The 16074-nt window shown below is 45.4% G+C and overlaps 1 protein-coding gene across 1 annotated transcript in view; it reads right to left on the bottom strand.

Moving 5' to 3' along the window:
- The window catches only part of TMEM30A (transmembrane protein 30A), a 477361-nt gene that overhangs the window by 166475 nt on the left and 294812 nt on the right, over positions 1-16074 (bottom strand). Inside the window, exon 8 of the mRNA XM_044064035.1 lies at positions 10466-10712. Coding sequence (XP_043919970.1) covers positions 10466-10712 — 247 coding nt within the window. The remainder of the gene's footprint in view (positions 1-10465; positions 10713-16074) is intronic.

The following is a 16074-nucleotide window of genomic DNA, read 5'->3' as shown; positions in this document are numbered from 1 at the left end:
TGCTTTGGAGGAAGATCTGGGAACCCTTTTGGGGTTGGCAGAGTATGGAAATAAAATCTGTATCCCTGGGACACTATGTTGAGGACCCATCAGTCCTCTTCTCCCACGACGGCACCGGCTGCGACCGCAGCGGTCCCGCCTTCCATCCCTGCTCCCCTGGCCGGGAATCACCCTCCAACCTTGACTCAGGAGGAGAGGGAATCTAGGAGGGAGAAAAGGAGAGAGACACACCACAAGCTGCAGGCCGAATCTTCCTCATTGGCTCAGTTGGCTAAACAGATAGCCTCTTCAAGGACGTCCGGGCCTCTTCCTGGCTTCATTCACCTCGTTTTTCCCCGGAGCCAGAGGAGGAGACCCGGTCGCCTTCGAGGTCATCAAGGCAGCACTCCAGGCCAGCCTCGGTGGCCTCGTCAAGATCTACTTGAAGTTTGTCCGATGCAGATATGGACCAGATTATGCGTAGGTTTCTCCAGGCCCAACTGCAGATGGGAGTGCTCCTGCCCCCCCCTCCGGGGGGGGGGGGCTCAACCCCATTTTTCGGCCCGATTGCTCCTTCTCCGACCCACTTCCGGGGTTCAGAGCCGTTGGATCCAGGTAGCATTGGAGCTGGGGGAGGCTCGTCACCAATAGTACGTCTGAAATTTGTGGGAATCAGGTACTCTGTAGTACCTGCCAGGTTTCCCAGGGGCCGGGGGTAATGTATCTTGAGTTAGGCTGGATTCCATAAAAACATCAACAACATCCAGGACAGGGGGTATAGCCAGAGGCCTGTGCTGAGGCAACTCTAAAAATTCTCAGAGTCTCTTTTTGGACTGAGGGTAGTCTTGGCATTCTCAGTGGAAATGCTCTCTTGAAGTATGCAAAGTTTCACCAAAAGAAAAATCCTCTGGAGGGGAGGCAGAGGGAATGGATTCCTCTGCATCTCAATCCTTATAGGCTGATAAGGGCATGTCCTGATAATCAGATGGATCAGAGTCATCAGACTCCTGGTCAGTAGAATCAGAAGGAAACTCAATTCTTTGTCCCTTAGCAGGAGAAGGCTGGCTTCCCCTAATTAGGGTAAACAAGGTCTTCAGCCATTCTAAGCATTTGTTTTTTGTGGCATGGGAGCTTGAGCATGCACTTTAGTCATTGGTTTTCTAGGCATAGTGCATACTCTGGGCCTAAGAAACTCGGTAGTTTTGGCCAAAAACGAAGTCGTTGGTTTGATTCGAACATAGTTGAGATGGAATACATCCTCAGAAGCTGGTGCCTGCACAGCGGCTGCAGACCCATCCAAGGTAGAGACATCCCCAGGTTCCATAGTTGAAGAAGCATCTTGCAGCATACTGGACTCCGAATGGGTCTCAGCAGAGGCTTGCGAATCCATAGAAATGGGCATCAGGGGCTGCAAAGGCACTTCACTGAGTACCAGTAAATTGGCGACAAGCTTAACGGAATCATCATTGGCAGTTTTGGACCTATGCAGTCTGTCTCTGTCTTTATCTTTACATTTTTTTTCGGAAGATTGGTAGTCGGACGGCTTATCGAAGCCATTTTGGAATAGGGAGAACGAGAGAGAAAGAATTTTAATGACATAGATAGCCTGACAACAAATGGTTTTGGGTGTTAAACAAGGCACAAAACTGACAGCGAGGGATGTCATGGTCTAGGCCTAAACAGGCGACGCAGTAAGAATGGAAATCTCTGTCAGGTATTTGCTTTCAACAAATAAGACAACAATTAACATTTTCTGACATAGGTTAGAGCAAGAAAAAAGGATCCCCAATGGGGTACTTAGCTTTAGAAGACTTCAACTTCAATTTGGAAACAAAAACTCAGGTAGCAGCAGACTGGCACTCGTACGAACTGCTTCTGCTTTGGGCTCCTTAGCACGAAAGACTGATGTAATGGCGTCGGCTGCCTGATTTTATACCACCGACGACCTGACGTCAGTCCTGGAGCGACAGCAACTGACGCAGAAATACTAAGCCTCTGGTATTCGGGGCGACTGAGGGCTACCCCTGGCAGGATAACCCAAGTGTGATGACTGCAACAGTGAAACACGAAGAACATCTCCCTGTTTTTGAAGTGGAGGAATTTCAATGTTTTGATCTCTGCATTCTCTGTGGCTGTTGTCTGGGGGGAGGGGGGGGGTCTGCTTCCCTGGGGTCTGGGCTGAACCGACTTGGTGGGAGCAGGAAAGGACCAGTGCTTGGAGGGGCAATGCCTGCTGGACCTGTAGGAAATCCTTAACTGTCTGCATAGATTTAGTTTTTCTTCCATCTTTTTTAAGACCTCATCTGCCTTAGTGCCAAATAAGTTGTCTTTGTGCAAAGGTGCATCCAATAATTTAGAGTTAACATGGTCTGGCAAGGGCTGTTCCTTAAGCCATGCATGTCTTCTAAGGACAGAACCGGTGACTGCTTCCCTGCAAGAAGCTTCTAGGGTGTCAAAACCACAGTGCAAGGAATGCTTAGTCACTTGACTTGCAGAATGCATTAACTCTTGTAACTCTTTAGATTCGGCACATGCAGGAAAGGAAGACACTTTTTGTTTGATGAGTTCCATGGTATGTTACTGAAATTATAGCATATGGAACTGGCAATTTAGTGCTCTGGTAGCTAGAGTAGCAGATGTGTATACTTTTTTACCCCTTCTGTCTAATGCTCGGGAATCCCTATCTGCGGGGGAGGGATTCTTAGAAGAGGTTGCTTTAATTCCTTTGAGCTCTTGAGAAATTACCTCAGGGTCAGCAGTAGGGTTTTTGAAAATAAATTTGTGCAAGTTAGAGACTCTGCAATACCGGTCAGGTTTTCTGGGTGCAGCAGGGAGGGTGCCAGGAGTCAAACTTGACTCCAGAAAAACATCACCCACAACATCCAGGACTGGAGGAATGGCCAGGGGTCTGTGCTGTGGAAGATCCAAGAATTCTCGGAGTCTCTTTTTAGACTGAGGGTAGTACTGACATTCCCATTGGAAATGCTCCCTTAAGGTATGAAAGGTTTCCCCAAAGGAACAGCCCTTGGGTGGAGAAGCTGAAGGAATGGATTCCTCTGCATCAGAATCCTCATAAGCAGAGAGGGGCTGCATGTCTTCATATTCAGATGAATTAGAGTCATCAGACTCCTGTTTAGACAAAACTACTAGGGACTGAGCTCTTTTCCTTTTGGAAGGGGTAGCTTGGCTTCCCCTGATCAGCATGATAAGGTCCATCCGCCATTTTAAGCATTTGAGACTGAGGCAAGGAAGCAGGTGCCTGAGATTGGGTCGTCGGTTTCTTGAGTGTGGTTTGTACCCCGGGCTGTAAAAACTCTGTAGTTTTTGAGAGAATGGTAGACGCGAAAGAAGTCTTCAGTTTGTAATGAGAATCAGTAGTGTGGAGTACTTCCTCGGAAGCAGGTGCCTGCTCAGCAGCTCCGGACCCATCCGAGAGTGAGACAACTGCAGGACCCTTAGTCGAAGAAGAATTTTGCGGCATACCAAACTCCAAAAGGGCCTCCGTAGCTGCCTGCAAATCCAGAGAAGTTGGCATCAGGGGCTGTGAAAGTGCCTCACTGAGGACTGGAGAACTGACGAGTAGCTTAACAGAAGCGTCATTGGCAGGTATGGACCTGTGCAGTCGGTCTCTGTCTTCATCCTTACGTTTTCTCAGATCATCTGCTGTTGGATGGGCTTACCGAATCCATGTCGGAATTCGAAGACTGTAAGCGAAAATATCTAGCTACAATAAGGGTCCAATGACTTATAGTTCGTGCATTAAACAAAGCTCAAAAGCGACAGCGAGGGACGTTGTGGTCTGAGCCTAAGCCAATGACGCAGTAAGAATGAAAGTCTCAGTGTGGTATTTGCTTTCCACAGGCAAGACAATTGTTAACTTTTTCTGACATCAGTTAGAGCAAGAAAAAAGGATCCCCAACGGGGTACTTGGCTTTTAGAAGAATTCAGCTTCAATTCAGTAGATGAAACTCAGGCAGCGGCCGACCGGCACTCGTGCGAACTGCTTCTGCTTCGGGCTCCTCAACAAGAAAGACTGATGTAATGGCATCGGCTGCCTTACTTTATACTACTGACGACCTGGCGTCAGTCCTGAAGCGACAGCAACCGACACAGAAATACTAAGCCTCTGGTACTCAGGTCGGTCGAGGACTACCCTGGCAGGGATAACCCAAATGTGATGACTGCAACAGTGAAACACGAAGAACATCTAACATTTTTGTACTTGTACCTGTACACATTTGAGGAAACAAAATTATCTCTGTGATATTGTGTTCTACAGCACCAGTTCTGCAAATGTTACCTGCTGCAAAAAAAAACAAAACATCCCTCAAGCAAGTATATCTACATTCAACAAACACACACTGATAAGCCAAAATTAATTCTCACAAACTACTTGGGATTTGTTCTGAAACTCAGAAAAATCTGGAGATTTCAGCGCTACTGTAGGAAGTAAAGATCACTTTATTTTTGTTTATTTATTTTATATTTTTTGGCTCCTACACAATTTACCATAGGACAGTATTTCTCCTCAGTCTTGGACACAGAAAGCTAACTAACCCATGGAGTTAATCTGATGTTTGTCCAGTAGTCAAATGGAATGCATTTAGTAAGGGTCTCAGCACTCATACCCAACCTCATTATGTCCCACCCTAATACTGACATGCTGCGATGGAAAGCCATTAAGTCCAATAACATCTGACGGTGTTGACATTATAAACAGATAGCTCTCAGTGATATGATCGACTACCACCTTGTATTGAAAAACTAACCCCTCCTCCCAAAACAGGCAAGCTGGTAAAATACTGCTTTTTTTTCCCATCCTCCTGCTGATTTTGCATGTGCCAGGCTCACTAACCAAACGTATGTCGGCTGGTCACATGATGTTTATTTTGTTGGTCCATATATACTACAAAATTCATTTAGTTTTGCTCATCTGCATTTAGAAAGTACAGTTGTGTAAAATCTTACCAACACAGAAGCTGTCCATCTTTTCACTGTTGCAGTATCCAAAATGGAAGGGATCTTAAGCCCAGGGCAGTCCAATGTTCAGCCAGTATACAAAAGCCTAATGATGTCACATTCATGCTCCCCATACAGAATGCAGGGCATAAAACGGATGTAAGAATGCAATTATCCAGACCTGAACTGCCCCAGAAGAGAAGAGTTTCCATGGGGACAAAGGAGTCCATGCACATCCAGAAATAAAAAAAATGCACAAGAAAAAGGGAAAATCCTCAACAGGAAGGGAATCTAAAATAAAAGCCAGAAAAAACTTGAGGGTGTTGGATGGAGGGAGCGAATACTGCAACAGTGAAGAGAAGGATGTCTACTGTCATGGTATATTTTACACAACTGTACTATGTCCTTCTATACCACTGCTGCAGTATCCAAAACAGAAGGGAGAATAAAAAAAAAAAAAAAGCTCAAGAAACGGTATGGAAGGTGGAAAGCTGAGAAAAGCCCTCAATAAACTCAAAGAAAATGGTTTCAGCAAAACCTGGTCTGTCCCTAGAAACCATATCCAACTTATAATGCTTAGTAAAGGTATGCAGTGAAGACCAAGTTAGCAGCTACAAGGATGCAATTGATGTCCAACTCCTTGAAGAAGGCAGCGCAACAGGCAACAACCCTAGTGGAATAAGGTCTAACAGAAGTAGACAGAGATTTGCCATGAAAAGAATAACAAAAGGAAATGGCCTTAGGTATCCAGGAGATGGTTTGCCTAGATACAGCCAAACCCAGTATCTTTGGATAAAAGGAAACAAAAAGCTAATCAGATTTACGAATGGAGTTAGTTTTACCCAAATAGTACCAGAGCTGTCGGTGCAAATCCAAAGTATGCAAGACCTCTCGCCAGCAGACTGAGGAGAAGGGGAAAAAGAACGGAGTTCTAATGAATGATTCAAGGACAACTCATTTACTACCTTGGGTATAAAAAGAGGATTAGTACAAAGGGACACCCTGCCCTGAAAAAAAAAAGGGGGAATGGCCATAAGGGTCCTGGGAGCTCAGAAATCCTCAGAGTAAAGTAACAGCCAGCAACAAAATAGACTTCCAGGTACAATGTTGCTAATAAGCAGAATCGGCAGGCTCAAAAGGAGCCTTAGAGTCAATTTTTCCAAAACAAAATTAAGGTCCCAAGGAGGAGGAATATGTTTCCTTGAAGGCCTAATGTGCAGGATGCCTTTAAGAAATTAATTGACCTGAAAATAAAAACTCAAAGGAGGATTCAAGGGCAGACTAGCAGAAATAGCTGACAAATTGGCCTTCACAGAAGAATAGGCCAGGCCAGACTGGAGCAACTCACACAAATAAGAGATGGCCAGGGGGACTCCACAGAAAAATGGTCCTGGTTATGATCTTGGCACCAGACAGGAAATATTTTCCATCTGGACATACAAGATTTTCTGGTTGAGGGTTTCCTTACCCCCTGTAAAACCCTGAGCACATCCTCAGAAAAGAGGTGCCTGAAAAGGATGAAAACTCATCACCCAAAGTGTAAGATGGATGACACACCCCCTTGTATTGTGTGAGGAGATCCAATGGTGAGGTAACTTGTGGTAACTGTCCCTGTCCAAATGCATTAAGGGGGGAAACAGTGCTGTCTTAGCCAAAGGGAGTCACTAGCAAGATTTTAGTCATCCAGCTCTTATGCAGGACTCTTGGAAGTAGATGAAGAGGAGGAAAAGGATAAAGAAACAGCCCCTTCCAAGGAAAATAAAGGGCGTCCATCTACCAAACCAGCTGGTATGACACTCTGGAAGAGAACAAAGGAAGCTCTGTTCAGAAGAGAGGTAAAAAGATCTACCAGAGGAATACCCCACCGATGTACAATGTCTAGAAACATGTCTCTTGTGAAACATCCATTCGTGAACCTGCGTTTTGGACCTGATCAGAGATTCTGCCACTAGACTGCGCCCTGAAGGAACTTATACTGCTTGTAGAGTTAAATAATAACAGAGCCACCACCCAAGCCTGAAGAGGCAAACTACAGAAGAGTTAAGATTTCATGCCTCCCTGCTTGTTGCCATACCACACCACTGTAGTGTTGTCTGTGTATACCAGGGGCCTGAAGAGAACATGCGGTTAAAAGCTTGTATGGCTAGAATCAGAGGTCTCATCTCTTTGATGTTGACATGGTCTGACTTCTGATGGCAAGGCCAGAGACCCTGAACTTTCAGGTGACCAAAAGAAGCCCCCCACCCCATTTCTGAGGCATCGGTTAACAGTTCTTGAGAAGGGACTGGAAGCTGAAAGTGAAGACATGGATTGAGAGCAAATTGCTGAATCCACCAATCAAATTCCTTCGTTAGATAGGGAAGGAGAAGTACACTGAAATCCAGAGGACAACAATGCTGCAGCCAAACTGACCTGAGATACCACTGAAACTTCCACATATGCAATCTGGCAAAAGGAAGCACTGGAATAGAGGAGACTATGAATCCCAGGGCCCGAAGAAACTCCCAGGATGGCACAGCAGTCAGAGGAGGAAAAAGAGACTGAAAAAAGACTACCAATGACAAAACATTTGGAGGTGGAAGAGAGGCTAACATTGGCACTGTTTGAATACTGCATCCCAGATGTACATGATCTCGAGACATAGTCAGGACGGATATTTGGAAGTTGACAGTGAACCCCAGACTTTGAAGGAGAGAGATGGTGAACTTCAGATCCAAGGACACCAGAAAAGCCGGGGGTAATAAAAAAAGGAAAGAGGGTTTGAAGAGTAAGCATCTGAAAAGAAGGGACTTTGAAAATGGTGTTCAACTGGGAGAGACCCAGAATAGGTCTTTAAGTGCCCTCCTTTCAAGCAACCAGGAACATCCTGGAATAAAAACCCTTTCCCACTTAAGGGGAGACAGGTTGAATTGATTGCTTGGTTCACCAGGGACACTAGAACCTATGGGAAATGAGGAAGTGCTTTAGAGGAGGTTAAGGAATCCCTAAAAAAGGAGGAAGAGACTTCTATACCATGAAGTAACCATGACGGATGACTGAAAGAACCCAACAGTTGAAGTGATACAGTACCTATTTGGAAGGCAAAGAAATCCGAAGGAACGAAGGAACCTGGTCTAAAAGAAGGGGGGGGGGTGAAATGTCAAAGAGAAGGAGGCTTCTGGGACACAGAAATCCAAGAAACCGGGATCTACTACCCTTCCTGCCCCTAAAGGCCTAGTGGAGTTGCCTGCGAACAAAAGCAGAGCTAGAAGGACAATTCTCTGGAATTTAGACACAGGAGAGACAAAAAGTGTCTAAGGTCCTGCAAGGCTTTGCTCTTCCCTTGAACAGAATCAAACATGTCAGCAGCAGCAGTCCCAAAACAGATGCTTATTATCCAAAAGTGCATCTAACAACTTGGCCTTAATGTCCTCAGGCAGAGCTGGGAGACAAGGCCAAGGATAATGCCTCATATGACAGACCCAAAATCCATAGCCTGAGAAAAGGCATCAGTAATGTCATAACTACACTTAGAGTGGCGAGCCATTTCAGAAGCAGACCCTAAAATAGATGAGAGAGGATTTGCCTCCAGAATCAGGGAGGTCAGAAATAACCTGACAAGCTTGAGCAATCAATACCATAGCACTCCTGGTCATGTGGGTCTGGTTATTAACAGCCCTAAAGGCCAAAGTAGCAGCAGTACAAACATTCTTACCAATCCTTTCCACTGTCCTATCCTTATCGAAAGGCAAATGTTTAAAGGTCTGTCAGAAGAAACTGACACCAAAGCAGGATCAGTAGAAGTACATTTGAATAAAAATTGACAATCCTCAGGAACCTTATAGAACCTATCAGTTTTTTTTAGGAGCAGGAGGCTGAGAATCAGGAAACTTGGAAGCAGCAATGAAAGTATCTAACAAGGCAGCCAAGACAGGAGGAACTGGCGATGGTTTAGAAGAATCCACCTGAAGCAACTCAATACCTTCTCTAAATATCAGACACTTGAGAAGAATCTCACTTAAAAGTATTCCATCATCCTAGCAATTGTGTCCCCAAAGGACAATTCCTCAAAAGGAGACTCGGGGCTAACAGACTCCTCTTCATCAGAACCATAAGCCAAAGGCGAAGGTATCTAAAGAATAGGACAAAGACCCCTAATCAGACACTGAATATTCAATCCAACGAATCCAGTTCCCTAAACTGGTTATAAGGGGTAGAGGTCCAAGGAAAAGCAGGTACCAAAATACCCTAAGGAGGCTTTAGGTCGGACCATCAAGGTGGAAAACCCCAAGTAAACTCCTGCTATTCCCTTTGAGGATCTTTATGATGGACCAAAACATGCTTCAGTTTTTGTCTTTTGTTGGAAGGGACATCAGCCCTAACAAATACCAGGGTTCTGACCCATGGTGAGATTTGATAAGAGAACCCGGAACCTCCTCCCTCACCAATATCTGCAGAATCCTTCTTGATTCCTCTTAGATAATCAATTGCAGTTCTTCCTCGACATCCAGAGCAGACACTTGCAAAGTTTCAGAGGACATGTGAAAAGATGGATCTATGCTGGCCTTCAGCGGGGTCATGGCAGAGGAATCTTACATAGGTGCCAAACCACCCACAGAGCTATTACCTGCTTCTAGAGGGATGTCTAGTGGAGACTAGACAGCTACAGAATCTGCCCAAGACTTCCTGGCAGCCTACTTACAGAGCGGGAGTATCTCAGGGTTAAAGGATTCTGCCATGACACCCTGGGCTAACTGTTTAAGTTGCTGGTTTTCAAGATAAATAGCCAGGGAAGACAAATGACTTCTGAATGCCTTAGGCACAGGCCAAGGAAGACAAACTGCTTCTGAGTGTGTTAGGTAAAAATGCCTTAGAGCTACGACAAAAAGTATGGTCATGGAAAGCACCCCCCCCCCCCCCAAAAAAAAAAAAAAAAAAAAAAAAAACACGACACTGTTTGTGACCATCCTTATGGGGAATCTGCCCTCCCACACTGATATTTTTCCTTCTTGGATGACATGAACTCTAGGTTGTAAAACAAAACACAAGACCAAGAAAAGTTATTTAAAAAAAAAAAAAAAAACCCCAAGGGAGCATTTAGGTGGAGCTAGAAGCACAGAACAGCAAACAAGGTATTCAGACTAACTAGAAATAATAGCGTTCAAACGGACGGCAAAGAAGTTCTGGGTAGTTGTGTCTGCATGTCCCATTCTGTACTGGGAGTATAAATGTGACATATGGCGCATGCAAGATCATTAGCCTTTTGAACACTGGCTGAGTGTCAGGCTGCCCTGGGCGGGAGATCCCTTCTTTTTAGGATTCTGCAACAGTGATACAGAAGAATGGCATATGGGACAGTGCCAGCCTAACCCCAGTGATATAGTGTGAAACGCATTTAAACATACAAATATTTCATGCATGCTCAATAATGACCTTCTAGCTAGCTACTATACCAAAATAGTCAACCCCATAATGTGTCCATTTTGTTCTCAAAAATACTTAAACCACTGCTTGCTTGAGATGCACGTTGTTCTTCAGAAAAGGATACGATACATTACTTCTAAGCTGTAATTTCCACGTTGGAGAGTAGGAGACATGCTGTTTTTTCTCTCTATAATGCCATACAGCTTTCGAAATGTAGGCAGAGCTGCAGTACGCATCCATACAATGAAGTCTTCATTGATGAAACCATTGTTATCTGGGTCAGTGTCAAGTTCATAAACATTTTTTTGCCAATTCAAAGGTTTTGTGGTGTCTGAAACAAACAAAAAGAAGTTTTGTGTTATCACATTTTCCTGGTTACATTTCAAAACTAAAAACAATATACTTCTCTGTGACAGAAGCAGTAGGCAAAGTCCCAAATACCTTAGGCCTACATGAATTTTCTGTAAATCACTGTTACATGGCAAAAATAACACCGGTTATCTGCTAATTAGCTCCTTTGTTAGATCTGTCTGAAAGTTTAGTTGCAAATTTTTGTTACGCAAATAACTTTTTTCCCTGTTTACAGAAAATTTTGATCACAACTACTCTTGTTTACAGTACTAAGGATACTGCACATGCAGTACAATCAGGCAAGCAGGGAGGAGTCAGAGTTTATTGCAATGCATTCAGAAAAACAGATAAAGCACACACAACACAGCCATTAGGCTTAAATCAAGCAAATTACAGTATGGTGGACTTTACTGGGCAAATGCCTATTGTCGCTCTCCTACTTTGGACACAACAGAAGAGCCTTTGTGGGGTCTGTTCAAGCAGCTTTATTACATACAAACACATCACGATATAAGTTTACTGACTTTAACTTAAGTAATTTATATACAAACTAACTACTGCAATCATACATGCTCACTCTGGCTGCACTCTCAAAATGGCACTAGGAATAGCATGTGCCCAGTATTTATATGTGCACGTTCAGTGCTTGATATGCTTCTTAAAGATAAGGCACATACACTCTGATATACATCCTCCCTCTTTGAGAAACCGATCATGTAATGTTATGAATTTATTTGGCATGCAGATAATACAGTATGTCTTTGTCATGCAATTTTACAACACTTGTTGTGTCTTTCGGCTTTTCCCGGTTAGGGGTCGCCACAGCGGAACTCTGGTCCGCTAATGATTGGCAGTTGATTTTTACATGCTGAGTTGCCAGCCCTAACGCACAACCTTCAACGAGGGTACGCCCATTCATGCATGTCTCCATGCAGAAGATCCTCTAGCTGAGAGTCGAACCGGTCAGCGGCTTACTGTGAGGCGACAACGTTACCACAGCACCACCACTGTGGATGCAATTATACACTAGGAACATATTAAGAAGTTATGTACCTACCATAACGTTCCATGTCAGTTGTCTTCTCTCGCCTTCTTTCTTGCTTGATGGGTTCGGAGCCGATCCTCGGCTCCGACTCGGCACTTGCTAAGCTCGAGAGTCACTTTTACCAGCTCGAGGCAGCCCCATATCCCATGATGCAAGGCGGTAAGTACCCAGATCTCGTTTGATGACAAAGGGCAGTAGCACCAAGCATAAAACACTTCCCAAAGGAAGAAAGAAAGAAAGCCTACAGGATGTAAGAAAGACCAGGACTGAATGGTCTTCAGCATAATAACTCCTTAGAGAAACAAGGTCTGTCCAGGCCTGGGGGAAGGAGGGAGGGTCGCAAGAAAGAAGGCGAGAGAAGACAACTAACATGGAACGTTATGGTAGGTACATAACTTCTTAATTGTAAGTTGTCAATCTCGCCTTCATTCTTGCTTGATGGGACCGCGTCCCTAGCACCTCTATCCTGGGTGGCTCAATGGAACAGACTCTTGAGGACTGTAGAGCCAAAACTGGCTCTATCCCTGGAGGCCAAGTCCAATTTGTAATGGGAAACAAAAGTATGAGGAGTGGCCCAAGTGGCCGCTGCACAAATAGTGTCCAAAGGAAGTCTAGCTTGAAAGGCTGTAGAAGTAGCTAAGCTCCTAGTTGAATGTGCTTTAGGTTTTGAGCACAGCTGTTTACCCCTGAGCAGATAAATTTCAGAGATGACTGAAGAAAGCCATCTAGACAAGGTCACTTTAGAGACAGGAAGGCCTTTCTTGTTATCCGCATAAGAAACAAAAAGTTGATCAGATTTCCTAAATTTTTTAGTTCTGTCCAAATAATATCTGAGTTGGCGGTGGACATCAAGATAATGTAGTTTTTGTTCGGCTCTGTCTGAATAGTTTGGGAAAAATACAGGGAGATCAATGGATTGATTCAAATTGGTCTTTGAGGCGACCTTAGGCAAAAAGGTCGGATTAGTTCTCAATGATACTCTGTCTTTGTGAAAGACCAAATAGGGGGGTCGAACCGATAGAGCATGAAGTTCAGACACCCTCCTGGCCGATGTAATAGCTACTAGGAATAAAGTTTTCCAAGAAAGAAATTTTAGGGAGCAAGAAACAGCTGGCTCGAAGGGGGGAAGAATCAAGGATGTCAGCACTAAATTTAGATCCCATTGAGGAGGAGGATTCCTGATTGGAGGCTTTAGCAGGAAAATTCCTTTCAAGAAGGCTCTACAAAGCCTATGGGACATAATATTGTGATCTGCAATCCCGACATGAAAGTTTGAGATAGCAGCCAATTGAACTTTGACTGTGGAAGAAGAGGAGCCTGCATGAAAAATCTCTGCTAAGAAGTCCAGAACTGCCTGAACAAGGGCAGTGAAAGGATCAATATTCTTGGCTTTAGCCCAATAAGAGAAACGTTTCCATTTGCTTGCATAAATCCTCCTGGTAGAGGATTTTAAAGAAGCTACTATGATGTCTCTAACAGGGTTAGAGATCAAGGGAAGCCTGGCTAAGGAAGGAAGTGGAGCAACCATGCTGTGAGGTTGAGAGAAGGGATAGACCGGTGCAGCTGACCGGATTGGTGAATCAGAAGATCTGGCACTGGGTCCAGATGCCACGGCTGCACCAAAAGGTGACGATGGAGGAACGGGAACCAAACTTGTCGAGGCCAGTAAGGAGCAATGAGAATCATTTTGGCTCTCAAAACGGTTGCTTTCTGGATAACTTGAGGAATCAGAGGAAATGGAGGAAAGGCATAAAGAAGTCCCTGGGGCCAATCCTGGGTCAGAGCGTCTCTGGGGGGATGGCCTGGTAGAGGGAAGAGAGAGAAGTCGTCTGGGCATTTGCTGTTTTGGGGAGTAGCAAAAAGATCGCAACATGGGCGACCCCATTCCAGAAAAATCTCTTCCACTATAGATTGCTTGAGAGATCACTCGTGAGGCATGAGAATAGCTCTGCTCAATCTGTCCGCTACAATGTTGGTTTTCCCAGGGATATGCGTTGCTACCAGAAACCGATGAGAGGAGATTGCCCATTGCCATAGTCTGAGTGCTTCTCGACACAAGGGGTAGGACTTGGTTCCGCCCTGTTTGTTGATATACCAAACTACAGACATGTTGTCTGTGTGGACTGCAATTGTCCCTACGGGAAGAAAGTCGTTGAGGGCTTGCAACGTTAAAAGCACTGCTCTCATCTCCAGGACATTTATGTGCAGGTGGTACTCGAACGGTTGCCACGTCCCATGAACCATCCTGCCCTGATAATGACCCCCCCACCCGATCAGGGAGGCATCCGTGGTGACAGTGGCTACCAGGGATGGGGGTACAAAGTGTCTGCCTTGGTGAACCTGGGGAGATGTGATCCACCAAGCAAGATGATCTTTGCAAGTCTGTGTCACCAGAATCTGGTGACGCATTGGAAGTTGTTGGTACGACCACTGAGTGAACAACATCCACTGAAGAAGGCGCATGTAGAAGCGAGCCAGGGGAAGAAGAGTAATGGCCGCAGCCATGAGGCCTAATACCTTTAGAACCATTCTGGCCTGTACTTTCTTGTTGGCTAGAATGATCCTGACATGACTTTGAATGTCTGAAACTCTTTGATCTGTAAGGGTAGCTGACATCCTAACAGTGTTTAAGTTTGCGCCTATGAAAGTAATAGACTGGCAGGGCGATAAGGATGACTTTTCGAAGTTGATCGAGATGCCCAAAAGAATACAAAGCTTTATTGTGTAATCCCTGGCTTGAACAAGCTGATGCCTGGTGGTGGCTGAAAGGAGCCAGTCGTCGAGATACGGAAACACCTGGAATCCTTGACGTCTCAGGTGAGCCGTGACCACTGCCATGCATTTGGTGAACACTCTGGGGGCTGTAGTGAGACCAAAGGGCAGAGCTCTGAACTGGAAATGACTGGACCCCAGCCGAAAGCGGAGAAATCTCCTGGAGCGTCTGTGAATTTTGATGTGATAGTACGCATCCTGAAGATCTATTGAGCACATCCAGTTGTCCTTCTGTAAGAAGGGCAGAATTGACTGAAGAGTGACCATTCGAATCTTGTCTTCCTCACAGACTTGTTGAGTCTGCTGAGATCCAATATTGGTCTCCAGTCTCCCGTCTTTTGGGGACCAAAAAGAACCTTGAGTAGATTCCGGGCTCTGAATGGTCTGTTGTAACTGACTGAATGGCTCTTTTGCAGTAGTTTTGAGACTTCTAACTCTGCAATTTCCCTTAGACCGGGTGGTACATCTGGAAGGGAATTTGAGGGGTAGAAAGGACTTTCCTCGAAAGGAATTATGTAACCCTTGGATATGATCGACTGTACCCATCTGTCTTGAGTGAGGGAGTGCCAGGCTTCTGGGTACAGTGATAATCTTCCCCCGACTGCCTCCAAGGAGGGACAGCCGGGCAACATCTCAGGGATGCTGAAAGGGCTTGTCAGAGAGAGACTCTCTGTTACCCTGGTTTTTTGGACCCCCTCTGCCTCTAGAGCGGCATCTGTTGTTGTTACCCCCTCTGCCTCTAGGGGTAAACTGACCACGTGAATCCGGCGTGACTCCTTGGGATTTGCGGAACCACATTTTGCCACCCTTCTGTCCTTTGGGGTAAGGTCTAGAAGGGGTGGAAAAACGGACTCCTACGGCAGAAAGAGTCTTGCCGTCCTGCTCACACCTGGTCAAAGTTTCCTTCACTTGAGGGCCAAACAAAGCTGACCCATCAAAGGGAGAGTCTGTGAAGGACGCCTTAAAGGGATCTGCAAAGTCACATAGCCGCATCCAGGCTTGGCGTCTAAGAGCCACACCTGTACCTGTGGCCCTACTCGCTCCATCAGCAGCATATGATATTAGCCGCATGGAGGAGATGGCAATGGAATTAAGGGTTCCTAGCTGCGAAGCAATTTTTTCCTGAGCCCCTGCAGCTGTAGGATCCTGTACAACATCACCTAGCTCCTTAAGGATATCCCTTTGGAGTCTGGTGAAGTGACATAGGTAATTCAGCGAACGCATAGCAAAGGTCGCTGAGGAAAACATCCGCTTACCGTACCTATCCATGGTCCGAGAGTCCTTATTAGGAGGATGGACGGGTACGGAAGGATCTGCAAGTTCCTTCTTGGTGGCAGCAGCCACCACCATGGCATCAGCAGGGACACCCTTAGTGAGGAATTGCTTATCACACGGGGCAGTAATAAATTTTGAAGGCCTCCTAGGGACTGGCTCTACAGAGTCAGGAGCAGCCCATGCCTTTCGGGCAATAACCTGCATAAGGGGTCGAAGGCGGAGACACCCAGGAGGTGGAGGGCCGAGATCCAAACGCCTCTAGGTATACTGACTCATCCTCAGAGGGATTA

The sequence above is a fragment of the Protopterus annectens genome, chromosome 1.part0 (genome assembly GCF_019279795.1).
Source record: "Protopterus annectens isolate FY-2018-M chromosome 1.part0, PAN1.0, whole genome shotgun sequence".
Classification (NCBI taxonomy): domain Eukaryota; kingdom Metazoa; phylum Chordata; order Ceratodontiformes; family Protopteridae; genus Protopterus; species Protopterus annectens.
The sequence above is the reverse complement of the archived record's forward strand: the minus strand, read 5'-3'. Positions and strand labels throughout refer to the sequence as shown.